This window comes from Rhipicephalus sanguineus, chromosome 1 (assembly GCF_013339695.2).
Source record: "Rhipicephalus sanguineus isolate Rsan-2018 chromosome 1, BIME_Rsan_1.4, whole genome shotgun sequence".
Lineage (NCBI taxonomy): Eukaryota > Metazoa > Arthropoda > Arachnida > Ixodida > Ixodidae > Rhipicephalus > Rhipicephalus sanguineus.
In genome coordinates, this window is record NC_051176.1 from 197,467,674 (window position 1) to 197,495,046 (window position 27,373).

A 27,373-nucleotide genomic window follows, 5' to 3' on the forward strand; every position below is an offset into this window, starting at 1 on the left:
AACACAATCTTCTGGAAGCCTGTGGCTTCCGACATTCAATTTGTCGGCGCTTTGTCTGCGTAAGCAGCACTGCCTTTTTTCGTGTGGTCCAGCGTATCTTCTGTCTTGAAGTTGTTCTCGACGAGGTGAAGGCTTGCGCTACATTATGTAGCCCTTGCATGAGCACGTCTCTGCGCCATGACTTCGGAGTGCCTCTCCTCCCCCCCCCCCTTTTTTTTTGCTCATATCCAAGCCCATGAAAGGAAATAAGATAAAAAGGTAGGTGTAAGCCTGTTTCCACATAAGCATGATTTTAACCGTGAACGTACCTATCCAGGGTCGTAGACAAAAACTTTTTTTCTGGGGTTCTGACTTCCCTTTATGTGTGATAACAATATCGAGGCGGTGGGAGGTTGAACCTCCCAAACCTCCTTCTAGCTTCGCCACGGAACTTATCGCTTGAAACGTTCGTTTTCTTCTGGTTCGGCCCAAACCACCTCGGTTCTTCCACACGTAACAACCGTAGTGAAAATCGGAAAGGGAAAGCGCTGCCCATGGTATTGTTGTTTAAGGGTTGCGATCTCGAAGCTCTTTACGAACTCATCACACATGTCAGCCTCCATGCTTACGGCGAGCTTTCATGGGCAGACGTCGGGACGAAATGACGAAATGAAAAAAAAAAAGAACTAAGTATGGGCTTTCCTGCAAGGTTTCATTCGTGTCTTTTTCAAATCAGAAACTCGTTCACACGCTGCTTTCAGAAACGAGGGTCCGGTTCTTGAAGCACGAATTCACCTCACTCTCATTCTGAAATGACGTGGCTTCTCCGAAAGAATCGGCGGTAAAAGCACCCATACGAGAGTCGGTAATTTAACGTTTACCACGACGAGCACGACTGTAGCCAAAGTATCCTGCAAGTGAAATTTGTCGGCTTCTCAAGCAAATCGCTCCCCGCTCGGGCGAGGCGCGTTCGGACAGCGTGCGGCCGCCAAACGACACTGGGTAGGTTTGTTTTTAGCGGGTCGCTGGCCTGACCCGAGTAGGCGCACGCTCGTTTATGGGACGCCGCGAATTGACCGCGAGTGGATCGCTGGGGCCGCCGTCGCGGCGTAGCGGACCCGAAGGCAGCGCATCAGCGGCGACGCGAAGCCAGGCGCGCGCTGCTTGGCAGCCGCGCCTTCGCCTTGCCCAGGGCTTCCGGTGCTCGCCCTTCCCCGCTACGATCGCGCGCGCGGAAGCCGCGAGGGGGGTGGTAAGGGCACAGCGCGTCCACCCGATGCATCCTTGGCGGCATCCGCTCCAAGGGTGTCGCGCGGAGAAGAAAGAGCGAGGAGGCGTCCTGGTACACTTCGCTCGTTGCGTTCTTCCGCGTGCTGAGTGCCACCGCCCGCGCGAGGCCACTGGGCTGCATAGTGGAGGCGGGAATAAACACCCCCCCCCCCCCCCTTCTCGGCTGCCCAAGTTTTTCGGGCCATTCCCCCGAACAAGGACCTAAGCACGCTTTTGAGGCCATGTGTCGCCGTCTCACAGGGCTCATTTCCTGCTCGTAGGGAGTTTGCGTACTCCTCGAGCACTGCATTCCATCTGGTCTGGCCGTCTAATTATGCTCACCAACCTGACTAACCTGAACTTTTTTTTAATTATTTGCTTGAAGTTGGGCAGTTCTCATGCCTCTCTTTATCGCGACAGTCTTGCAGGAACACTAAAGTGAAAGATTAAATCAGTTTAGACAGAAAAATTCTTCAATACTAAGTATTTCTGTGCAACTCAGGCGCTTTGACCGTTTGTTTGTTTCTTTCTTTCTTTCTTTCTTTCTATCTATCTATCTATCTATCTATCTATCTATCTATCTATCTATCTATCTATCTATCTATCTATCTATCTATCTATCTATCTATCTATCTATCTATCTATCTATCTATCTATCTATCTATCTATCTATCTATCTATCTATCTATCTATCTATCTATCTATCTATCTATCTATCTATCTATCTATCTATCTAGCGCCACAAGTAGCCAAGGCGGTGAGTGTGGCACGATCTTTTTGCCAGGGGGCGTCACGTGGCGCGTGATCTTTGCACGAGGTGACAGCTGACCAATAAACTCTCGCATGCTACCCAAATGCATCAAGTCTGCCTGCCGGGACGAGACTCGCTATGAAAGAACGAAGGAAGGGGAATAGTTCGATGGGCTAGTTTCTTTGTGAGGCATAACCAAATGAATCCAACAAACAATTAAGCCAAGAAAACGTAGGGGATATTATTTGTTGTCGTTGTTGTTGTTTTGGGGTTTTCGGTTTATTGGTCAGCTTCCGCCTCGTGCAAAATCACGTGCCACGTGACACCCTCTGGCAAAAAGTCACTCGTCGCCTCGACTACGAGTGGCGCTGGCCAACACCACCAGGAACTGCCCGCACGGAAGTACGCAACAAAGTCACCGGACGGGAGAACGCCCTCCGTCGTAGCTCAGTTGGTAGAGCATCGGACGCGTAATTCGATGGTTGTGAGTTAGGGTCCCGCCAATGGAAAGGGTTCTTTTTTTTTAAAGACGATAGTCTTTCTTGGGGAACTTAAACGCAGAAATTTTGGTCTGTCTTTCTGTCTGTCCTTCTGTCTGTCTTTCTGTCTATCTTTCTGTTTGTCGGCACGTCCCTCGATTCAGCCACTCGGCCAAAGTTGAAGCACTTGCCCAAGGGCCAGCCATCGTGAACGGCTGACGAGGTTCATACTTGTGTACATTGTTGATCAAAAAGCAAACATTACGCATATCTGAGGCGCAACATCACTAGGTAAGTATTAGGCGGTGTGTTCCTTTAACAGAAAATACATAGATACGCAATTTTAAAGACCTTGATGGTATGCGTTTACCGTTGAGACAGTAACGCGTTTATTAAAAGATTGCCACAGCTGAAGCGATCAGCGGTCCAAGCCGAGCAAGCGCGAGCGCCAACAACAACCGTCTTCGTCGTCTTCTTTCGCAGGCGTTCTTGTCTGCGCCCTACCATGTTACAAATCACTCCCCCGCGGAAAAGGAGCCATCCTGGCGACTTAAGGAACAGGTACAACTGGTGGGTCATAATGCGGCTTCAGTCGATCGACGTGAACAGTCTCGCGGCCGCGACGACGGCGATCCGTAGATGATTGAACAGGCTCAATAACTGGGGATGCTTGACGTAGGACGCGGTAGGGGCCTTCGTACTTAGGCAGTAGCTTTGTGGAAAGGCCAGGAGCGGAGGAGGGAACGCGAAGCCACACCAACGTTCCAGGCGAATACGACTGAGGAGGCAGGTTTTCGTCGTGACGGTCCTTCTGGCCCTACTCGACCTACAATGTTACAACCCTAGTTTCTTAAGGTGCGCTGAAAATGGGACTGCGCTGAAACTTGTCTTCCTCCGTGCCCTCTGCACAAGCTCATGTTGTGTTTCGGTTTCGGTTCAGTATTGCATTGTACGAATGACAGGGGGCGCCGCTCTGGCATTCCTGTTTTACCCAGGCGACGTGTAAGTAAGAGAGTTTGTGGAGAGTACTCGTTGAGTGCGGACGTTTCTTCTCCTTCGGCGCATCGCGCCAAACAGCGTGTTCAGGCTGGCCGGCGTCCCCACCGGTCGCGTTGGTCACCGCCGGTCTTCGCCTGCCGCTGCGCCGGGACTACCAGCCCGCAACACAGCACTCGTGTTTCCCGACGTATTGCCAGATGGCGTCCATATCTCACGCAGCGCCTCTTCTATCGTCTTTAGACGACATTTGCAGCGAAGCACGCAGATACGCGGCCAATTTTTTCGTCCAGTTTAATTCATTTAAGTTTAATGTCATAATTACTACACTACTGTTAAAGAGAACAATTATAGTCCCACGCTTTCCTTGACCTAATTGTCTGTTGGATTATTCGGTTGTGTGCTCGTGTCTAACAAAGAAACGAGCCCCTCGAACAATTCCCCTTCCTTCGTTCTTTCATAGGCAGTTTAATGTGATACACCAGTTTGCCCGGCACTACATTAAGCGGCGGGGCTCGCGCGCTCTACACGGTAAGCGTCAGCGTTACATTATTCAATAATACTACCCATTATTACGCTCAGTTGCAGTACGGTTGCGCGAAGAGAAAAGGAATCACGGCAGTTGAGCCTGCGTGTTTCTTTTCTTGCCTGTTCTTTATTCTCGCTACCTCATTCTGCTTAGTGCTGACTTGTTCTCTATCCACACCCACCACCAGCCTTGTTTTGTGAAAAGGAATAGCCGGCGCCTCCTAAATGCTTCAACGCTTCTTATATATTATCAGAGTACTTCAACAGCTTACAAGTAATAGCCTTCAAAAGCAACTGGCAGCCCGTGATACTGCGCCCGTGCTTTGATAAGCGTCCCGTGACAACATTGCGTATTAGAAGAAAAAAAAAAGCGTCATCGCGGAACAAGTGACGAAACTTGGTGTATATTTACTTGCCGAAGTCATGGAGACCACTATATATCAACACCACTATTCGCGCACCTTGTTGGTCTGTCTCTGGAAAAAAAAACACGTTCGTTTTTTTTTTTTTTTCGTGCGGTCTGCTGAAATGCCCGCGCCTTAATCATACTTGTCAATATGCGCCTGCAGCAGCATTAGCGAGACGAACCCGTCTCTTATCGGTGATGTCTCGCTGAATGTAAGCAACGCGCCGTGGACCCCGCGTTTTCTTACTTGTTTTTCTTTTTTTTTTTTAATTTTTACTACAAAAGTTTCATTACAATACCCGTACTTTCTGCATGCGCAGCCCTTCGTGATCGTAAGGCCGTCGTTTGCTGCTAACACCCGAACCAACCGAACATCTAAACATATAAATGTAAACATGAACTCTCGCAGGCGAGGTATACGGTGACGTCATTTGTCGACTCCAATATGCGAACAGCGAAAACCGACTCCAGAACACACAAGAAGTTTCTCCGACGTATACAAGATGTTTCTACGACGACATTAGTAATATCTTAAAACTGACGTTCCCGACGAGAAAAGAAAATTTCTTCGAATTTTAAGTACCCGCCGCGGCATTCTAGCGGTTGTGATACTTGACATGATGACCCGAAGGTCGCCGGATCGAATCCCGGCCGTGGCGGCTGCATTTCCATGGAGGCGAAATGCTACAGAGACCCGTGTACTTCAGTTTGGGTGCACGTTAAAGAACCACATCAGGTGGTCGAAATTACGGTGTCTCTCATAATCTTATCGTGGTTTTGGGACGTAAAACCCCCAACAATTGTTACTGTTCAAATTTGGTCTGCCAGCTGCGGAGGACGTTCATGACCCCGTTAATTAATAGTTTAGGCCAAATATTAATGAACTTTTTAATTAATAAATATTTCGCGCATATTACTGATTGCCTGATATCTCCGTAACTTTTTAGCATCTCTACAAGAATTACGAAAGTTCAACCATTACCTGGTTCGACATTACCTGGGCCTGTGTGCTCTTTCGTTTCCTTTTCTTTCTTTTTAATATGGTAACGATTACAAGCGAAAATAAAAAGATTATACGACAAAGCATCTTATATTTTCTTTCTTTACTTGGTGCACGTTAAAGAACACCAAATGGTCCAAGTTTCCGAAGCCCTCCACTACGGCGTGCCTCATGCCCCGCCACGGTGGTCTAGTGGTTATGGAGCTCGACTACTGACCCGAAGGTCGCGGGATCGAATCCCGGCCGCGGCGGCTGCATTTTCGATGGAGGCGAAAATGCTGGACGCCCGTGTACTTAGATTTAGGTGCATGCTAAAGAACCCCAGGTGGTCGAAATTTCCGGAGCCTTTCCCTACGGCGTCCCTCATAATCATATATCGTGGTTTTGGAACGTTAAACCCCGGATATTATTATTATTACGGCGTGCCCCATAGTCAAATCTTGGTTTGGCACGTAAAACCCCCGATATTATTATAAAAACGGGAACGCGAAGATGGAATACACGGTTATCGGTACTCTCTCAAAAATAAACGGATACTCGTACATTCCTTGTCTCTACCTTCTAGGGTGCTTCCCTCTCCTTTTTAACACGAAAGTTTTTTTATGCCGGGGTCCACCACGGCTCCACTGACGTATTCCCGTCACGAATATGACGTTGTAAAATATAAAGACTAACAGTCGGCAAAGAAAGAAAAACCAGAAGAAAAAAATTCGGCAGATCCCACGTACTGTGGGAATCGATGTAATGCGAAGCAGCCAGCAAAGAGCTGCATAAAACGCCTTGTTTGTCTTTGAGCCAAATGAAATCATTCATGCCATGGCATCTAGTCCACCATATATCGCATGTTTGCCATGCACGCATGCATGCACAATCTAGTGTACACCTGCCAATGAAACTCATATTCTGGTATATAAATGCATGACCTGTCGTTTATGTTCAACACGCACTCGTGTCATGCCATACCATGGAGCGCACCATGACAGTGGCATGTAAATCATACCGTACATGACATGCATAACATGATTCGCATGTTAAGACCTCTCATTTATGTTCGTCATACAGTCACATCGCGCGATACCAATTTTGGTGTATATCAAAGGAGCGAAATGGCCGCAAGTGCACCATGAGTAGAGCATGTAAATCATGCCATATATGACATGAATATTATGGTTTTTCATGTTACCACCTGTCACTAATGTTCCCCATACAGTCACATCGCGCAATACCAGCTTTGGTGTATATCAAGCTATCGAAGCGGCCGCGAATGCACCATGAGCGTGGCATGTAAGACATGACATACATGGCATGCATGGCATAGTTTTCATGTTACCACCTGTTATTCATGTTCTTCATACAGTCACATCGCGCAATACCAATTTTGGTGCATATCAATCTAGCGAAACGGCCACGAGTGCGCCATGAGCATGGCATGTAAATCATGTCGTACATTTCATGCATGGCATGATTATCATGTTACCACCTTTCATTTACGTTCGTCATACAGTGGCGTCGCGCAATACCAATTTTTGTGTATACCAAGCTAGCGAAACGGCCGGGAATGCACAATGAGCGCGGCATGTAAATCATGACTTGCATGACATGACATGCATGTCATGTCATGCAGTCATGATTTACATGACATCAAATCATGACATGCATGTCATGATTTCCATGTTACCACCTCTCATTTGCGTTCGTCATGCAGTCGCGTCGCGCAATACCAATTTTGGTGTGTCAAGCAAGCGAAACGGCGCGAGTGCGTCATGAGCATGACATGTAAATCATGTGCATGTCATGCATGTCATGATTTTCATGTTACCACGTCTTATTTACCGTCATCGTGCAGTCGCTTCGCGCAATAGCAATTTTGGTGTACATCGAGCTAGCGAAGCGGCCGCGAATGCATCATGAGCGTGGCAATTAAATCATGACATACATGACAGGCATGTCATGGTTTTCATATTACCAACTGTCATTCATGTTCTTCATACAGTCACATCGCGCAATACCAATTTTGGTGTATATCAATCTACTGAAACTGCCGCTAGCGCATCATGAGCGTGGCATGTAAATCAGGTCGTACATGACTTGCATGTCATGATTTTCATGCTACCACGTCTCACTTACGTTCGACATACAGTCGTGTCGCGTAACACCAATTTTGGTGTATATCACGCAAGCGAAACGGACGCGAATGCACCATGAGCGTGGCATGTAAATCGTGACATACATGTCATGGATGCCATGGTTTTCGTGCGACCACCTGTTATTCATGTTCTTCATAAAGTCAGATCGCACAATACCAATTTTGGTGTATATCAATCTAGCAAAACGGCCGCGAGTGCGCCATGAGCGTGGCATGTAAATCATGTCATACATGACATGCATATCATGATTTTCATGCTACCACGTGTCAGTTATGTTCGTCATACAGAAATGTCTCGTCATACCAGTTTTCGTATGTATCCCTTCATTTAAACGGCCGCGAGCGCCCCGAGACCATGTCATGTAAATCATGCTGCACATGACATGCGCGGCATGATTTGCATGTTAGGACCTGTCATTATGTTCGTCATGAACTCTTGTCACGCCGTACCAATTTTGGTATATATGAAATTAACGGAACGGCCGCAAGAGCCCAAAGGTCGTGGAATGTAAATCCTGCTGTTAATGGCATGCGTGTCATGATTTTCATGATATGACCTGTCATTTATGTTCGTGATAAGGCCATGTTACGACACACCAGTTTTGGTATACATCCGATTAACGGAACGGCCAGGGAACCCAAAGGCCGTGGAATGTAAATCATGCTGTTCATGACATGCGTGTCATGATTTTCATGATATGACCTGTCATTTATGTTCGTAATAAGGCCATGTTATGACACACCAATTTTGGTATACATCCGATCAACGAAACTGCCAGGGAACCCAAAGGCTGTGGAATGTAAATCATGCTGTTCATGACATGCGTGTCATGATTTTCATGATATGACCTGTCATTTATGTTCGTAATAAGGCCATGTTATGACACACCAATTTTGGTATACATCCGATTAACGAAACGGCCAGGAGAGCACAAAGTCGTAGTTGGCTAGATAGACACGCTCAAAGTCGCAGAAGTTCGAGAAATGCTTCGCATTTAAAAGCTCCGTCACCGGGAGTCGAACTTACGACCCCTTTCCCCGCAGCGCGGGGCGCGAAACGATTCGGCCATAGACGGCATGTTCTTTGCCGTGCTAACGGCGAGCTATTTATAGACACCATTTGCCGATGGCGGTACTCAGAGATCGGTGGCACATCAGCGTGTTTTCGTTATCACTAGAGCGATGGCGCGCTTTAAAGGTCGTCGCCCCACGCGGATGAGCGCGCGCCTCTACAGGGGGGGGGGGGGTCGCTCTAGCGGGCTTATCTCGTGATGGCGGTTTTGTGTGTGTACGTCGTGTGCTCTCACCGCAAGTTTGCGCTGAGAGCACGAAGGTCATTTCGCGCACTGCAGCGGCCGCTTTTGCGAAAGGAGCGCGCTGCTCACACAGAAATAAGTTACAACTGTGACAGTTCGTGCTCATCCTGTGTATGTTCGTTCCGTGCGCCCTTTCTGCTTGAGCAGCGCGTTGCAAGTTTCGAGCTGCTTGCCGCTCTTCGCGTGACATTACAATTTGTTGCTGTGGCATTCATTCCTTCGCGCTTGGGGCGAAAGAATGCACAGCAAACGCGCAACTACGTCTGTGAAGACATGTTTCACTTTCGTGTTATACCGATTCCTATGACAGAGGGATCAGCCATGTTTTTCTTCTTTTTTTCACCCTCTCAATTTCAGCCTTGTAAATCAAGTAATCAACCCACGTGACACAGACATAAGACAGCTGTCAAGCGAGATCTCAACGCGTCCGCGCTTCTCAATAACTTGTAATAAGTATGACAGTAACACGGGCGGAGGGCCGCTGAGTCATCCCGACTCGTGTTCGAAGTTAATTTCCGGAGCGAGCGACGATTACGCTTTAAAACTCTGCATGGGCGATCAATTAGCGACTGCGTGACGGCTCGTTTATTACTGGGTGAGCTCCACGACGCACTGCGATCAACCTAATGATGCAATCAGTGAGAGCCTTGAAGTTAACCTTGAACGCGTTATGACACCACTTAGGTTCCCGCAAGGAAAAAAAAAAGGATGACGGTGGCCGAAATGTCGCAACCCGACGGCGCGCGCCGCGCGCGAAGAACAAAGGCTCCATGTGCGCTGCTAATGGCGCGCGTGCACGGGCTGCTGCGAGTTATCCAATGAGGCAAGGTGAGGTTACGCTAACTTCCTTCTCTCCTTCTTTCTTCTCTGGCTAGCAGGGCCATCGAGAACCGATAGTAGCTACGCGTATCGGATGTCAGTAATTTCCTTAGGCAATTTCCTTAGTCTGCGGTGCGTTTCGTGCAGGCAAGCCTGTAGAGGAAAAAAAGAAAATGCGAAGAAGGAGCTATAGGGGCGGACACAGGCAGCCGAGCCCCACGCTTGGCCGTTTTAAGCGACCGTATACGTAAAAGGCTCGTCGCGCTGTCCCACGCAACACGTGCCGCGAGAACTCGAGCCGGAGACGCCGCCAGCAAAAAGTAGAACCCCCCAAATTCTCAAGTGATCCTCGACACAAAAACTCTTCATACGCTCCGTGATGATGACGCACGTTGTCTTTACTGGCAACTCCTTTCTGTATCGTTTTTTGTCTAAACCTCCCTCTGCTCTTTTCTAGTCTTTTCTAGGAATGATGTAAAGCATACAAGGGAGCTTTTCGCTTTCAAACCAAAACTCTCGCGCCGCAGAGCGTAAACAGCGGTGTTTGTATACCCGTAGCCTACAGGAGCCGCAAAGCTAGCAGGCATTGCCCGCAGAGGAGCGCAGCGGTGGAATTTACGTGCATTCCCGAGCGACGGCGTCACACGCGCTGACTGACGGACTGATCCGTCGGTTAGGGTCAGACATTTAGCGTCGTATGCGCTGCCTGCGCTCGGGATGCTTCAACTCAGCCCGGCCTTCCCGCAAAGATAGCAGAACCGACGATCTGCCCCTCTTTTGAGGTTTCAAGAGCGGCACCTCTATGCGGTCGCTGCATATTAGAAGCGTCGTTTCCCGTATACAAAGATTCTGGCTAATGCGTGCACACCCGGATCTACGTACCGCGCGAACAAAACCACGAACCTTATTGCGGACGCGGCCATACAAGCAAAGACAAAACAAAAGAAGCCTTGGCTAAACCGATGCTCACACTGTACGCGTCCGGGTCATCTTATACGTTATTATTAACCGCTGACGCATACCTATAAGATGCGATGTTCGTGCAGCTAAACTGACGCTGCAGCTCGCGTGCACATGCCGAAACTTCCGAGAAGTGTTTTGATGTATGCTACGAGAAGTGTTGGCGTTTATTTCAGCTAATCGTCGCAAGTTTGCTGATTTCTGTATAGTGACGGAATAAAGTACAACGTCTGACTCATGAAAAGAGAGAAAAAAAAAAAAGCTTGAAGTTACCTTTGGCTTTGAAAACGACGTAAGTTCCGCTTTGGCCGTGCTGTGCTCCGTAGCGCCGGCTTTCGCGGGCGTGGCAAATGTCACGGCAGAATGCCGTTCACGGAGGCGGGCGGTTGGAATTAATAACAATATCTGGGGTTTAACGTCCCAAACCACGATATGATTGTGAGAGACGCCGTGGTGGAGGGCTCCGGAAATTTCGACCACCTGGGGTTCTTTAACGTGCACCTAAATCTAAGTACACGGGTCTCAGACATTTTCACCTCCATCGAAAATGCGGTCGCTGCGGCCGGGATTCGATGCCGCGACCTTCGGGTCAGCAGTCGAGCTCCATAACCACTAGACCACCGTGGTGGGGCACGGTTGGAATTGCGCTAATGGTATGTAGACCAATAAAACGTGATTTTCTTTCACACCAAGCATTTCCTTGGCATGAAACAAGCGCTACGAGGTTTCTGCAACGTTATTTCAACAATCCACGTCGACTTAATATTTGCCCTTCGTGTCCCTTGATGCGCCTGGAAACACCGTGGCATTGACGTAAATGCGACTTGGTAGCAGAACTGTCGCCGAAAGGAGGACTGAACCACCTGGCCCAGCACAAAAGAAGGCTTATGACTGCCGTATACTCTCAAAAGCAGGCATATCAGCCGGCTCGCAGCCGTCCCTGTAAGCGTGTAGAAGAAAAAAATCGAGAAAGAAAAACAAAAAACGCGAGCAAGCAGCGTGCGCGATGTACTCACTTTTGCCGGTGGTGGAGCGACGTTCCGAGGAGTCCTTGCATTCAGGGTAGAGGGAAAAGCACGCGCTCCTCCTCCCTGCCGCCTGCGCCACAAAAGGAGATGTACCGTGTGAGAAATGACAGCTCGTACCGCAACATCTTGCACACGCATCGTAACACACACCTCAAATAACCCGCAATTCTGGGCAATGGAGAGCTTTACGTGCTACCGGACGTGCGCCTCGATAACCTCGACAACTTTCTTTTATGTTTCTCTCTCTACGAGTCGTGGAATCGCACTTATAGAGCTATCTGTATGTGGCGACAGTATAGCCGCACCCGTATAACTTTCTAAACGTAAAAGTCCGCTCATTTTAGGCTCAGTTCACGGAGACGACCCAGAGGCGGCTCACTGCAACTTTCGCTGGCACTTCTCGAGGTTCTCGAGACTCTTGCAATGATGCGAGGAAGCAGTGACACAGATTAGAGCGCGCGACCACACGGCCAAGTGATTCGCCAGCATACCGAAAAACGAACACGTCCTTGCTCGAATCGAACCAGACAGAGGACACGCGCACAATCGCGTTGTCACGATATATCGTGACAAAGCGAACGATACTATATCAGCCAGCTCAAAATCGCTTGGTCATCCGGGCCACGCCGGCATTTTTGGGCGTGAGACAGATTTCACACGTGCGATGGCTTTGAGCGACTAATCTGAAGCAAACGCAGGAAGTTCCGCGATCTTTGTAAATGCGTTGTTCGAAGGAAGGAAGGAAATAAATAAATAAATAAATAAATAAATAAATAAATAAATAAATAAATAAATAAATAAATAAATAAATAAAAAACGCCAGGCCTGCGCTGAAAGCGCAGCACAGTCACAGCGAAAGCTGGAAGAGCGGCGTTTCTAGAGCCCGTTAAGCTCTCTTGGGGCTAGAAACACTAGAAAGGTACCCGCTACGCCATAAATAACAATTTTTGTGAAGTTGGGAAGCACCTACTAAGCCATTATTAGTCATTCTGCGTAGAAGCGAGGCACCAGCTACACGTCTGTAAGGCATTATGTGCACTTTGTTGACGCGACGACTGATGACGATGAAGAATTATGGCTCAGCCCTTTGTAATGGGTAGGAATCTTTAAACGGCCCACCAGTTATGTAATTTGCATTGGGTGACGCCCGGTTGCTATTTCCCTCTCCCGTCATGCTGTATAACATACGTTGACGTGGGAGAGAGACGGGGGGGGGGGGGGGCGAAGAACTTTACTGAGACCCCGAGGAAATGGATCAGGCGCTTATGGGCTTCCTTGGCAACCAATACAAGTGCACTTGCGAGGAACCCACTACGCTATAAATCACCGTAATTTTTCAGACGTAGGGCAGCAGGCACTGTGCCATTTTTCGTCATTCTATGGAGAGCCGTGGTACCTGCTAAACGCATGTAAGGCATTATGCGCACTTTTTTGATGCAGTGCCTGATGACGACGAAGAATTATGGCAGAGCCCTTTGTAATGGGTTGGAAGCATTCAACAACCTACCCGTTGCGCAATTCGCATTGTGTGACGCCTGGTTACAGAATTCGCGTTGTGCGACGCTTGGTGCTTATTTTACTCTTCTACCACGCTATATTGCATATGCTAATGTGGCTCCTTCCCGACGGCGAAGCCTGTATAGGACCTTTTTGCAAAGCAGTTTCAAGCACCGGCATGGCTCAGACTGCAATAAAGACAAAAAAAAAAAAAAAAAACCGGCATGGCTCAGAGGTTGAATACTGGGCTCCCACGCAGAGGACCCAGGTTCGAACCTCGTTCCATCCTGGAATTTTTTTCTTATTTCGTTTTTTTTTTCTTATTTCGAGCGATACTGGTTACGGACACCGGCGGCGGCGGCGGCGGACAACTACAGCGCCAAAAACGGCCGGTGAAATGATCTCATAACAGCTTTCGCTGTAATAAATAAATAAATAAAACGAGAGTTACACACACATAGGCAATCATGTACGTACGCTGCACGTACAAAACACGTCGCTCCACGCTCACAGAGCCGTGCTGACTGCTCAAGCACGACAAGTGTTTGCACAAATGTTTGGCCTCAGCGACAGTAAAGTATACCGCTGCATGCGTGGCCCGCGTCTGGGCGACAAGGATCCGTTTCGTCACCGAAAATGTAATTCGTTAATAACGGTGACTTATCTGCGAGGCGTTAGGCGCTCGCGTCCTGACTCAAATGCTGTAAGCAAAGACAGCATTCGAGCGTTTGTTTCTCTGTAAATCCTGGGAAGGGTGCGGATACATGGGCGTCGCGCACTCGCGCCAACTGTAGCTGCTCCTGCCCGATGTATAGCGACATGATGTGTCATCTCGTGCAGAGGAGAATACGAGGACACTTGAGAGGACTGCTGTCATCGCAGGTGTCGTGACATGCACGAAATACATATATATCTCGCTTTTCAACGCTCACGAAAGCAAGAAAGAAATCACTACAACTTTGTATCATAGACGAGGCTGCTGCAAGCCTTTATCGTCGCTAACCTTGACCTCTCCGGCACTTGCCGCGTACGCTCACATCTTTCTGGGCTGATTTCAAGCGGACGAAATTATCTCTCCGCTCTCGCTGAGCACACGCAACCATCCCAGTCAGACAGCTGCTCCTTTCTTCTTTTCTTTTCTTTTTTTTTTCGCCTACCATTTCTGCCATTCTCGGCAAAAAAAAGAAACAAAAAAAGAAAGAAAAGATGAAGAGTCGCAGAAATAAAAAAGGCGTCGACCGGACGGAGCGCGCGCATGTGTATACGTATGCGGCGTACAAATGACGTGTATTCGACGTACTCAGCAGCGGCAGCCGGCCGGCCGTGTCCGCAATCATTGTACCCGCGTGTTGACAGATTCGGCGAACGACGAAAACAAATTGCAGCGCTCGTGACTAACGAGGAGAGCTGCGCGAGAGACGGAGCGACGCACGAGGTGGAAACAAGAGCACAGGATGTGCGTTGTTCCCACGTGCGCTATACACACGCACATACTGTATATACATACCTACGTTCCCACTCTATACGCCACTTCCAGTGTAGACACAACCTCCCTGTATATTAAGAGTCTTCGCACCACAGTTTACCCTTCTTCTTTCTCTCTCTCTTCCTAGGTTCTTTTTCTTCCCGATCGAGCAGGCGTATAAATTATACAGGTGAACTCAGACTAACTATCATATCGCACAACACTCCTAATAAGCAAGCCATGACGTATGCACACACCGCTCCGACGGTGCAAACAACCAGAAGCCGCCGCGTCTAAAACGATCGGCGTTGGAGAGAGAACGCAAACAGCACCCCCCCCCCCTTTTTTTTTCCTCCTTCTCGTGATAGGGTCATTTGTTCGTAATAAAATTACACGGTGCGCCGCCGAAATCGCCGGGGTGGCGCGGCGCCCGCCCAGGGCGGGCGCATTTGGGCAGCGTGCTCATAGTAAAGCCAAGCCCCGAGCATTCTCTGCATCGCTGCCCGCAGCGCAGAGCGATCTGCAGCGGAGCCGTACCCCGGAATCTCGCCGTCGGTATAAATCGACACCGCGGCGAAGGGTTTCAACTGTAAGCGGTACTCTGATAAATGCGCGACTTGTTATGGGAACATAACGTGCCCTTTCGAAGGAGCGAGTAACGCTGTAAAGTCGGCACTCGTAATCAAATGATTTGGGGCTTGTGTACACGTACATAAGCGAAGCTATACATAGAGACACCGAAATCTGTTTTCGAACGTTAATTTATGGCGCGCCGACGATACCTGGTGATCGAAACTCGGGATCGATGAAATACGGCGACTGCGAGGCATATCTCGTCAGCACCGAGGGCGGGAAGGGCAACCCAATTACGCGTTTCCCTCCTCTGCCACAGGAAAGATAATATAACGTGTTCCACAGTGAGTAAAGTGTGGAACTCGGCAGCGAGTCAATGAGGAGAGCTTAAGCATGAAGCATGTCTCTGGCATGCCACCCCTCACCGAGGTAAGAAAAACTATACACTGTAGCGGAGGTATCAAAGCAAAAAGCGCCTGGCGCACCGAGTCAAATTCGCGATACCGATGCTCATACGAAAGAATGTTAACAACTTTTAATTTTTTACTCGTACCCGTTCACACGGAGAATGCTACTTTCGTAAGCACATTTCCCTTATTAGGCCTTCGTTTCCATAAAATAGACATAGCGGAAAAAAAAAAAGGTTGAAGTTGGAGCATCAAAGGTACGTGGGGGAATATTCAACAGCCTTTAAGGAATATATCTGGAGCGCTTGTGTAGTTTTCAATCCATGTAAGCTATATATGCATCGAAGCGCAGAGTAAACGAAGTGACCCAGTGGTGTAAAAAATGGTTAACATGGAGAAGATTGCAGTTGCACTGCCACTACTAGCCCGTTTGTGTGTGTGTTCTTTCAAATTGTATGTGTGCGCGTTCTTCCCAATTGTTTTCATGTTATTAGTGTGTGTGTGTGTGTGTGTGTGTGTGTGTGTGTGTGTGTGTGTGTGTGTGTGTGTGTGTGTGTGTGTGTGTGTGTGTGTGTGTGTGTGTGTGTGTGTGTGTGTGTGTGTGTGTGTGTGTGTGTGTGCGCGCTCTTTCAAATTGCGTGCGTGCGCGCGTGCGCGCACACACCGCGTATGAATATTTCACGTTAAATCTTTCGACAGTGAGTTTTTATTCAGTCTCTCTAGAGCTCGCATTTTTTTTTTTTTCGCCGAACAAAGCGCGAGTTCGGTCTGAGAAAGACAATCTACCACTTGTCCGACTGCTGTGCTTTCTCCAGCAGCGATTAATTATGTCTATACTTTCCATTTACCCTTCGCTTTATTTACGTAGTGATAAAACAGGATTCCGGTTGCTACGGCGCCTGGCAAGTTCTAATTTCCTGACGGATTTCTGACGAGGAAAAATAAAAGAGTTCGCCCGAACGGAGTTCAAACAAAAGTTTCGGTTAAGCCACTGCGGGAATTCGAAATATATATATATATATATATATATATATATATATATATATATATATATATATATATATAGTAAAATTTTTAAAAGCCTGCATTTTGTGGCAATCAACCGAAGTACACTAGAAGAGTGCGAGTAGTACGAAGTTTTACGCCATCAGACGACCATGAAACGGCTGTACGAGCTGGTGACACGCCCAAGCGCCGTGTACTAAAGGAGCAGACAGCGTGAACCAGCAGCTCTCGCCAGGCTAGACGCAACTGCCTCCGCGAGAAGAAGCAAAAAGCAAGACGGCAGGGAAGCACGGCGACGCGCATCTGCCAAAGCGGCGCGCCGCCGCAACACGGAGACCGACCGAGAAGCGCCCTCTCCCAGCCGGCGAGCTATGTTTAACGCCGGCGCGCTAACTTTAGCGTCTTACAACAACGGCTCAAAACGCGCGTAGGACAAACAAGAATCTCCGAAAGTGAGGATCGCTACCGAGAGCGCCGTCGAGCACAAAGAAACGAGACGGCATGATGGGAAACGGCAGCCCTTTAACCGTGTTCAAATATCGAGCGACTCTCGACGTCAGCCAGTGGTGCACTGCACACGGCGCGCCCACCCGTCCGCACGCGAGGGAAAACGAGCAAGTAAGAAGATCAATATAAAAGGAAGCGACAGATGTTGTCCACGCGCCAAACGGATGCCCTGCGCTGTTCGACAGGGGCAGACGATGCGTGACGTCACCGCCTATCAGCCATTCCCCCCTCCACGCTTTGGGACCCAAAGAAACGGGACAGAGCGCACGACTCACCCTCGCGCGCGCGCCGTCGCCCCACCTATGGCGATATCCAAGAAGAGCAAAAAAATAAATCACGACGACACTGTTGCCAGGCCTTCCACTGTTCCTTTCCCGTTCCAATTGTCTTCTCCCCGGTCGGGAAGCAGCGGGACCGTTGTTAGGCTGGCCGTTTATTGGAAAAGCCCGCGCTCAACAGTTGGCGCGGGGTCGCCCAATTTGCCGCTTGTCACCGACAGCTGATTATATGAGGCGCCGAAGGAACACTCTCAAATATTCAAACGGCCATCCCAGAGAGGCTACTGTAGAAATATGTAAACGGGAACTTAAGAAAGAAATGGTTCCCGCTTGCGATACACCTAAGGTGCCCGGGATGCCGCGCTGGTGCTGTTTTCAAGCTGTATACGCTGACAAGCAGGTACGAGAAGCCCTTACTGCTGACTGATTTTCTCTATACTTTCTCGTTCAGTGTTTCAGGACACTGACTTACGACAGTAGTCGCGTGTTTAGTGCGCCGTCAGCTCGAATCAGTCAGTAGCCGAGAAATATTTCGTCCTATAGCTTGTTGTAACGGTATAGATCGCCGGACATGGTCCCGCGGCGGCGCTGAACGGTGTGGCGACCAAGTGCCGGTCACGCGGGGGGCGTTGAAGGGCGGCTTGGTCAAACCACGGAGAGCGTGTCCCCAACCCCACCTGCGGCTACGTCGCAACTCGGTCGGGATATGTCGTCTGCTCGCCCGTCTGCTTCTTTATTCATGAAAGCGGCCGGCGACGCGTCCGCGTTGCCCAGCAACCGTGGCTGGGGCCACTAGTGACGCTGCCAATGAAACTCGCTCTGGGCGACAGAGCATCAAAAGTTTGCGCCAGATTCAGTGCACGCGTACAGTTATTACGTGCGTGAGAGGCGTAACGCGAATTAGGACATACTCTTTGTTGTTTATTGAATGAAGACCAGGGCGGCGTCATTTGCACCAGAATGGAGGAAAAGAAACCGCTGAATACAAGAAAGAGTACAACGGAATGGCGCAAGGGTTACCAGTTTCTGTGGCGCGGTTTTTCTTTATGCGATCTCGTATCTGAGGCAGCAACCACAACACTACTTGGACCTGGCTTCCCAAGCGCAGGGAAGCCTGTATACCTGTGTTATATTATAGCTTACGCTGTTGTGAAGCCTAAAACAAGGTATAAAGCAAGACCAAAACATAAGCAGGTAACGCGCACATGAACGCTATAGGGAGTATCGACCATGTAATCACAAATAATCGCGCACCCCGATTGAGATGCGCTATGAAAATTCAGGCTGCGGAGCGGGCACTCTGACACAAAAAATGATGCGTCTGCTCTTCAGTGGCATTTTATGGCTATACGATTCATATTTTTTGAGCCATTATAGCAGCGTGGACGTACTGCACGACGGGCAATTAATCAAATTCGCGATAGTCCATTTCTGGGATGACTTGCACATTCTGATACAACGGAAGGACAACGCACATGGCGCATATTTGGGGTGATTTATGCGATTTATTAGGAACGCAAACTCGTGCGCAAAGAATTGGTGTAACAGTGTTGCAATATTATAGGCAAGCACAAACCTTGGCTGTTTCTACAATAAATGCAACAACTGTAGCCGACTGCCAACTACGACGTCAGTCAACGACAATGTACCGGATTTGCGGTGGCCACGGAAGCAGCCACTACGGCCGGTAACGAATATCAATGATAAAGCTTAAAAACATGAAGAGGCGTGGAAGCAGCAAATGTTAAACTTCCGCAACTGACCCGTGTAGAGAAAAACAAACAGCGACAAAAGGCAGGGACTAGAAGGGCGCACGGACGGACGGACGGAACTGACCGCTTGCGGGAACCCACCCCCCCGTGAGAATGCTGGTGCCATGGGCAGAACGAATGAAGCGGAAGGCCGCTCATGCAGGCTCTGACTTATTGAAAGTAAACACACGTTGCCGACAAACCACATGGAACGCATTTCTGGCGCACTTATGGCGCGGCTTCTCGAAGTGCCGTCTTTGTTACCGCGTGGATAGCGCCACACTGCCGACAAAAACTCGTTCCATGTGTTTACTGATAAAAAGCACATGCGCCGTGGTAGTACGAGTTTCCGCCCGGATAACAGTGGTAAAATGAGTGGTGAGTGCACCACGATATGTCGGAAGTGAGTTCACGCGTGCGGCTGCCGGTTTATTCTCTGCCGCTCACCACTTTGATTACTTTGCAATTAATTATAATGAATTAATTACGTGGAAAGACGCGAGAATCAATCCCTCCTAGATAATGCGTGCTTCCCAATGAGAGGTGACCACATTACGGCGGAAGACGAGAGCTCGCACATTTCAGCGGGGTAAGTGGAGAAAATTCACGGTGACCGTCATATACCCCTTAGCATGGTTTAAAACACGCTTTCGTGCGCGCCGTCATTCCGGACGACGTACGGAACAAAACGGAGAATATAACAGACTGAGACATTGCAGCGTCCTCAACAAACAGTAACGATCGATGCTTTGTGCCTGAAGCCACAGATATGCAGCCAAACTCACTAACCTACAACGCAAAAAAAGTTATCGTTTGCTTTTCGTGCCGGTAAACAGCCACAGTAAAAAATTTAGTCGAATCTTTTCGCAGTGTGACCATGGTCGGTGGCTGAGAAACATTGAGACGAAGATTTAGTGATAACCTGAGTGCACGTGGTCAGCCTGAGTGCACTGAGAAGTTTGACATTCTGCTCTACCTGCAACTGATGGCGAGAGATTGAAAAAAAAAAAAAAAAAGAAAAGAAAGATGGATTGAAAACACAAGTACATTCGAAACGCACAATAACACAGCTGTTTCTTCCTTTGTCTTTTTTTTTTTTTTCTGACATATAGGAATGCTAGAAGCGCGGAAAGCAGAGGGTGGACCACCGCCACGGTATAAACGCGTCCCGAAACTAAACACGCGTGTCATGGCACATGTATAAAACCGCGGTTCCGGAGCGTCCGAAATGCAAGTCACGTTGTACGGGACCCCGTAAATACCGCAAAATATGGGACAACAAAGTGCGCTGGACCATGCGCTCATCTTTATTCCAACGTGTTAGCAGCAAAGAGTGCCGGTTCACAAGTTGTCAAGGGCGATGTGCTCCGGATACTTAAGAAAAGAGAAGAAAAAAAAAAAAACCCGGTTACCTCATGCATGGGCCTGACGGATGTCCGTAGTGCAAGAGTGTTCCACCTTTTTTCGACAAAAGAAGGCAAAAGAAAGTTACCGCGCCTCCGTCGTCGGTTATTGTGAATCGGAAGCAACCTCAAGGATTTCATGGACTGTATACGTCACGAGAGCCCAAGCTTTCATAACATCAAATTGTAAGTTTAGCGGGCGTCGACGGCGACGAACGGTAGCGAGACATTTCCAGGGCTTTCGTGCATTGGCGCACGCTCGACCTTACTTCCTATCGGAAAGCAAATGTCAGCACAGGTCCCTTCCTACCGAAGATGCCGAAGACGGAACCACGTCTGTAGAACGCAAATTATACGCGCATACACACAATGACAAGCGTAATTAATGAAACGCCAGCTACCCAAATAGGCGACGACTATATAGCTGCGTGGCGCGCCGCAGCGGTAAACCTATACGTGTCGAGGCCAGGTGTGCGTTTGTCTGCGGCGTCAATTAAAACGACGAGTAGTACTCGGCGGCACGCATGCCCCATCAACGTGGACTCCGGCCGCGACCGAGGCGCGTAGAAAACAACAGATGCGCGCACGCCGACTGGGCGTAACTGTGCGGAACGTAACACGTGTTCTTATCAAGCGCGCCGTGCCGCTCAAGCGGCTGTCCGCATGGATGCCACGCGGACGGACACGACGCGGCTGCCGGGCGCTCACGCGGCGCCTGGCACGAAAGCGAGGTGAAATGCGCCGGCGGCCGCCATGATATCTGCCAGCGGGCTCGTCATAGATATGCACTAACGACGTTAACAGGCTATCGCCTGCGCTTACTCACGCTTGAAACTAGAGAGAGAGATACGATTTTTTCCCCCTCTCATGATATCTCTGCGTGTGGCAAGATAAGAGTACAAATATTCACGAAATTCGGCGCAGCCGTAATCACCATCCGAAGTTCAGCGCCTGCATGCACACGCAGCAGCCACGCCTCCAGGTAAAAGTAAAACCTTAGTCTCGATACGCGCCATTTTCTTCATATATTAATATACAGGGTGTCCCAGCTATCACGCAGCACGATTTAAAAAAAGAGGACCGGCGTTACGCCAAGCAAACCTTCTGAATATTGTTCCTAGTACACTGGAGTGGCCACTGCTATTTTTTTCGTTAATGAGGTTTAATTAATTAGTCATAATTATATTTGTAACTCGACAAGTACTCACCTAATTGTCAAAATGTCAATGAGGCGCATGTAGGCATGTTCAAATGGCATCTAACTGCGCTACTTTCAACAACGTGCTAATTGCGCGCTCATTTTTTCCGCTTGATCAAGAAAGCCTGCGAAATATGAAACGTGACACGTGACTAGACTGTTTCGCGCGTCGGGAACCAGCGCCCTCAAACAGGCTCCCAATGAGGTAGATAGTATCAAGGAAAAAATGCAGAAAAAAAAAAAAACGCATCGCCCTATCTGCCACTCCCCGGCCTAAGAAACGCAAGGTGTGTGACCGGGCTAGTTGGTATTCCATATTCCAACTCGCGCTAGTCCTCGTCGTTTCCTCGTCCTTTGTGTATTACACGCGCTGTTCACGTCAATCAACTAAGAAACGCACCGCTTGGTTTTACAGAGTCAGGCCGTAATCAGAACATCTGCCGCGTTATCAATGAGAACAGTCGGCCGTGAGATATGGATGACTGCGGCGTACTATCGAACGGAATGAATGCCAGCGAAATTGCACGCATGTCGTTGGCGCCCAACCTGTACCCTTGCCAAAATGCGGAACGCTGTCTCTCGCAACGGACAACAGGCAAATCGGTTGTTTGCAGTAAGCTTATTTTAGGGCGCTGGTTTCCTTTGCGGGTGGGAGCGTAGTCACGTGTTATTTTTCATATTTCGCGGGCTTTCTTTATCAGCCGGAAAAAATGAGCACGTAATTAGCACGTCGTTAAAAATTGCGCAGTTAGATGTCCTTTGAACATGCCTACATACGCCTCATCGACATTTTGACAATTAGGTGAGTACTTGTCGAGTTACAAATATAGTTATGACTAATTAATTAAACCTCATTAACGAAAAAAATAGCAGTGGCTACTCCACTGTACTAGGAGCAATATGCTGTACGTTTGCTTCGCGTAACGCCGTCCCTCTTTTTTTAAATCGTGCTGCGTGATAGCTGGGACACCCTGTATACAATAAGTATACGTGTTAGCCTGCCACTTCTCGTTACCACCGTATAAACATCCGTATACGCGATTATATGCGGATGATATACGGGCACTGGTCAACCCTGTTACACGAAGAACAGGCGCTTGGACTTCTATATGCTCGAGAACACGCGCTCGATAAGCTCGGCCACGGCGGCCGCATTACGATTGGCGCGAAATGCAAAGAACACTCGTTTACGTGTATTTAGGTGCACGTTAAAGAACCCCGGGTGGTCGAAATTATTCCGGAGGTCCCGACTACGGCGTTCCTCATAATAGAGTCTTTTAGCAAGTTACAGAAATACGGTATGCAAATACGGTAAGGCAGTACGGTACCGCTCCTCCTTTCCCGGTCGTTGAGCGGCCAAAGCACAACCAGCGGGAAAGGAGGAACGCTACCGTACGGCCTTACCGTATTTCCGTAACGTGTTTCCGTAGCTTGCTAAAAGACTCTATTCATATGGTGGCGTTGGCACGTAAAATTTCAGAAGTTATATGATTATGAAGGAATCGACTGCAGTCGCCACTTCATAATAATAATATACCCATAAATCACTATTAGTACGAAGCCCAGAAATTATTATTATAAAGAGCAGATTATCAATTCCCTCGAGGGCAGCCCTTTGCTCTCGTGCTGTCACCTCTCCCTTCTGGGACCTCCGCGGAGCGAAGATAACGTAAACGCCGGGATAATGTAATCTTATTCGAATTATTTTTCATTTTTGCGATTGACAGTGATTGGAGGGCACCCTACAGCTGTACGCTATCACCAATCAAACCGTGGTCTGCAGAGGTGTAGAAGGAATGGGATGAAGCGCGCAGAATCCTTACGCTGTGCCGGCCCTGATTTCGCACAACTTTTATGACCCCGCGTTAATGGTCGTGCCGTTCCTCTTTGAAATGCGCCTACGCAAAGGGAAACTCGGTGAATGATATAATGGCTTCTGGTGTTTCAGGCGCAATAACCACGACAAGATTATGAGGCACGCCGTAGCGGGGAACTCCGGATCATATTTGACCACATGGTTTCTTTAACGTGCCCCTAAATCCAAGTACATAGACGGGCATTCTTATTGCATATCGCCCCAATCGAAATGCGGCTGCCGCGGCCGGAATCGAACTCGCGTCCTCGAGCTCAGCAGCACGAAACTTTATACCTGCTAGGCTATACCACGGCGATTAGGAAACTCACTGAATAATTCACTTGAAGCTGTGACGGCAATATTGGGCTCCGTTGCTGCCAGCTGTGACATGTGACTGGTCGGCGATAAGGGCTCTTGTGGCAACCCGAGCCGACGCGAGGAGAGCTTTGTTCGCGTCGTTTAGTATAGTATAGAGAACGCGGTATTAGCAAACAGCGATCACCAAGTGTAGCACGATGCCAGCCACCGATATCGCAGATGAACGTGACAGCTTTTTCCTTCTTCCTTTTTTTCCCGACGACCTGCAATGTTTCTCACTTTCTGCGAGCAAAAAATACCCGAGTTAAGCCTGAATCTAACGAAGAGGCACCTTGAAGCGCACACGCCCTGCACGATGCTGAATCTTCCTCGTTTTTCTTTTCCTTTTTCTATCACTTAGCAACTTGCGCCAAAACGCGCGCGTTCAGGTTCTTGGCCTTCGCGGCACGCAGGTTAGGATTCTATTTGCAATTTTCGGAGCCTTCGTTGCCGGTGTCGCCAAGAAAAACACTGGTCCGCGATGATGTCACAAGAATAACCTCGCCACGCATGAGGCGTGCGCCGTGTTGTTAGGCGGGAGAGGCAACAGATTTGCTCGGCAGGCCGAATATTTTGAGCGCTTGCTCGGGAGTGATCGGCCGACGCCGACAGGCAGCGAAAGAGTCGGCGGGTCGGGACGAGGGCTATTTTAAAACCAGCTACTTCTTGGAGTGTGAAACCCTTGCCTTTTGTTTCCAAGTGGCTCGCACCCCGCCGCGGCAAGCACTGGCTGCGCCCGGCGCGAAATCGTCTTCGCCGAACAAAGTGTATTTTGAGCCAGCCATGACCGCGATGAATTTGGAAAAAGAAATAAGAGGCAGAAGAAGAAAAGTTCCAGTCTTGACCGTCTCAACATACGACGGACTTCGCGGAATGCTGCCGAACTCTCTCCGCGAGACGGCCAATAAGCCATGGGAACGTGTGCTCTTGTGCAACATTGGTGCAATCGCCAATTATAAGGAATCCGGCCGACGTTCGGAGTGACACTAAAGTAGCTATGCAAGCAACCAGGGTTCTGACTATGGATGGAGTCAGAACTGCGATCAAAGCAAAGCATCGAATTTTATTGTACATTCGACTTTTCGTTTCAAAGCGCTCCTAATGTTGCGTGAGGCAGGTTCAAAGATGTATTAGAACAACACGCGAGTAAGATGGAGTGAATTTGGCTTCACGATCGGTAATAGATCCTGCTTATGCTTCCAGTTGACACTCTCCTATTCAGCGACAGATAACTTGCGCCGAGCAATTGGGCACGTCAAATAGTATAGGTCTGAAGATTAATGACTGAATGATTAAACAGCGTATCCTGATTGCAATGAAAATGATTAAGTTGAGCTTGGCAGCCCGTGTAATGCGTAGGACAGATAACTGGTGGTTTTCCAGAGTGACAGAGTGAGTGCCAAGAGGCGCAGTAAGGCCCGCGGACAACTATAGGCGATGTGTTGGGAAACTTGCATTTATAAGATGTTATCAGCTGACGCCAAGGCCGTATAATAGCTAGAGGTCGCTTAGATAGGCGTTTGCTCCGCGGTCAACATAAAATAAGTAGAAAAAGAAGGAGATGACGATCCCAGTAAAGCTTTGTTGCCGTCTTACACGGCATTTGAAAGGCTTCCGATCGATCTCTGACAAGAGTAGCCTATTATGCCGTTAACTTACTTCGGTATCAGCTATCACGCCGGTGGCAGCCACTGATGAGCATCGTAATGACAAGTGGCTTCTTCCTACGCGACGATCAAAAGCAGTCACAAACTGGGCGTCCAAAACAGAACGAAGAAGAAGAAGAAGAAGAAGAAGAAGCGAGACAGTGAAAATGAGTCCTATATAAAAATCCGCTGCCTCATTGGTACTACTAATAATAATATCTAGGGTTTTGCGTCGCAAAACAACCATATGATTATGAGAGACGCCGTAGTGGAGGGCTTCGGAAATTTAGACCATCTGGTATTCTTTAACGTGCACGGACATCGCACAGCACACGGGCCTCTAGCATTTCGCCTCCATCGAAAAGCGACCACCGTGGCCGGGATCGAACCCGCGACCTTCGGGTGAGCATCCGAGCACCGTAACCGCAACACCAACACGGCGGACGCCTCATTGGTACTACGCTCACATCAAGTTTTTGTTCTCCAAGTCGGACGAAAAGAGCGAAGTCGGTAAAAATGATGGCTGAAAAAGACCAAGACACAGTGCGCAGGAGGTCCGTTAGTTGGTTGGTTTGCCTCCATGAATGGCTCGCATGGAAGTGCCTGTCATATGCACTGTGTATAATGTGTATCAATTTGTCCTCTTTTTTTGCATATTTATTTTTGCATCTTCGTTACACACCAACTCGCTTGAGAGAACGCTTTGGAAACAGGAGCGGGCAGCGTGACTGAGTGAAAACATCTATTAATATAAAAAGAAATCGTAGGGACGTTCGACGGGCCCTAGGCCTGGGTGGATTCCTCATTCCAGGACCCCACGAGCCGCGGCCTCAGGGGAGTCCTGACCCCCCTTGCGTTCAGGCTGAGAGGGACACCCCTGGCAAGTGCCCCTGCCCCCCTTGAGATTTATCTTTCAAACGTTATATTTGCATTGCTTGACAGTTAAGTATACAGTTAAGTATAGCGTACTCTCCTTAAAACCAACTCTTAAATATGAAACCCTTCGAAAGAGTAGAAACGCAGTTAAAAAGTGAAAGCTGCTGTTTGCTTCAAAATGCACTGTAGAGGACTAGCTTTGTCAAACGCTACGGGTTACTCCTGGCGTGACGCAAATGTTTGTTATGCTGGGCTTTGAAATGGACAGGAAATAAAGAATTCCCGACCAGCTACTGTTATTTATGTTGACGATTTGGTGAATGTCATTAGCAAGGAAGTATGAATGCGATTGCTAGCTATCAATTGGTTTTTTTTTTTTTTTTTAAAGCACCATTGACCATAAACACACTTCACAAGAAATATTCCAGTGGCATGGGTGGCTATTTCTAACAGGTGCACACGATGGGGAATGGAGCTGAAGCTAAATAAAAGCTGTACCTTTACAGGTTAAAACAAGAAAGTGCTAGCATTTTCATTTGATGGTTTAGCCCGAACGGCATATTACCCTAGAAATGTGCTATCAGCCTAGCTATGAGTTACACTTAGAAAGTCACCTTGCCAACACACGTTTGTACTACTGGCTCTTGATTGTTGCCAGGCTAAGCCTCCCGATCCGGCACCAAGTCCCATCTTCGTTTTCTTTCAATATTGCTTCAAAACATGATTTTAATGTTTATACAATTACAAATAAAAGCAATATCTATAAAAAGCAACATGACCACCATGGCGAGGTTGAGTCCCGCTTGTGATATTTCTGAATTGACGTCACTTCCCCGCAAACTTCTTAGTCGCGTCTGCCCACCTAACTTCCTGTCTCC

The 27,373-nt window shown here is 48.6% G+C and overlaps 1 protein-coding gene across 1 annotated transcript in view; it reads right to left on the reverse strand.

The window, feature by feature from the left end:
• LOC119405144 (zinc finger MIZ domain-containing protein 2) overlaps positions 1–27,373 on the reverse strand; it is a 155,101-nt gene that overhangs the window by 72,884 nt on the left and 54,844 nt on the right. The window contains exon 2 of the mRNA XM_037671971.2: positions 11,666–11,747. Coding sequence (XP_037527899.1) covers positions 11,666–11,706 — 41 coding nt within the window. The 5' untranslated portion in view covers positions 11,707–11,747. The remainder of the gene's footprint in view (positions 1–11,665; positions 11,748–27,373) is intronic.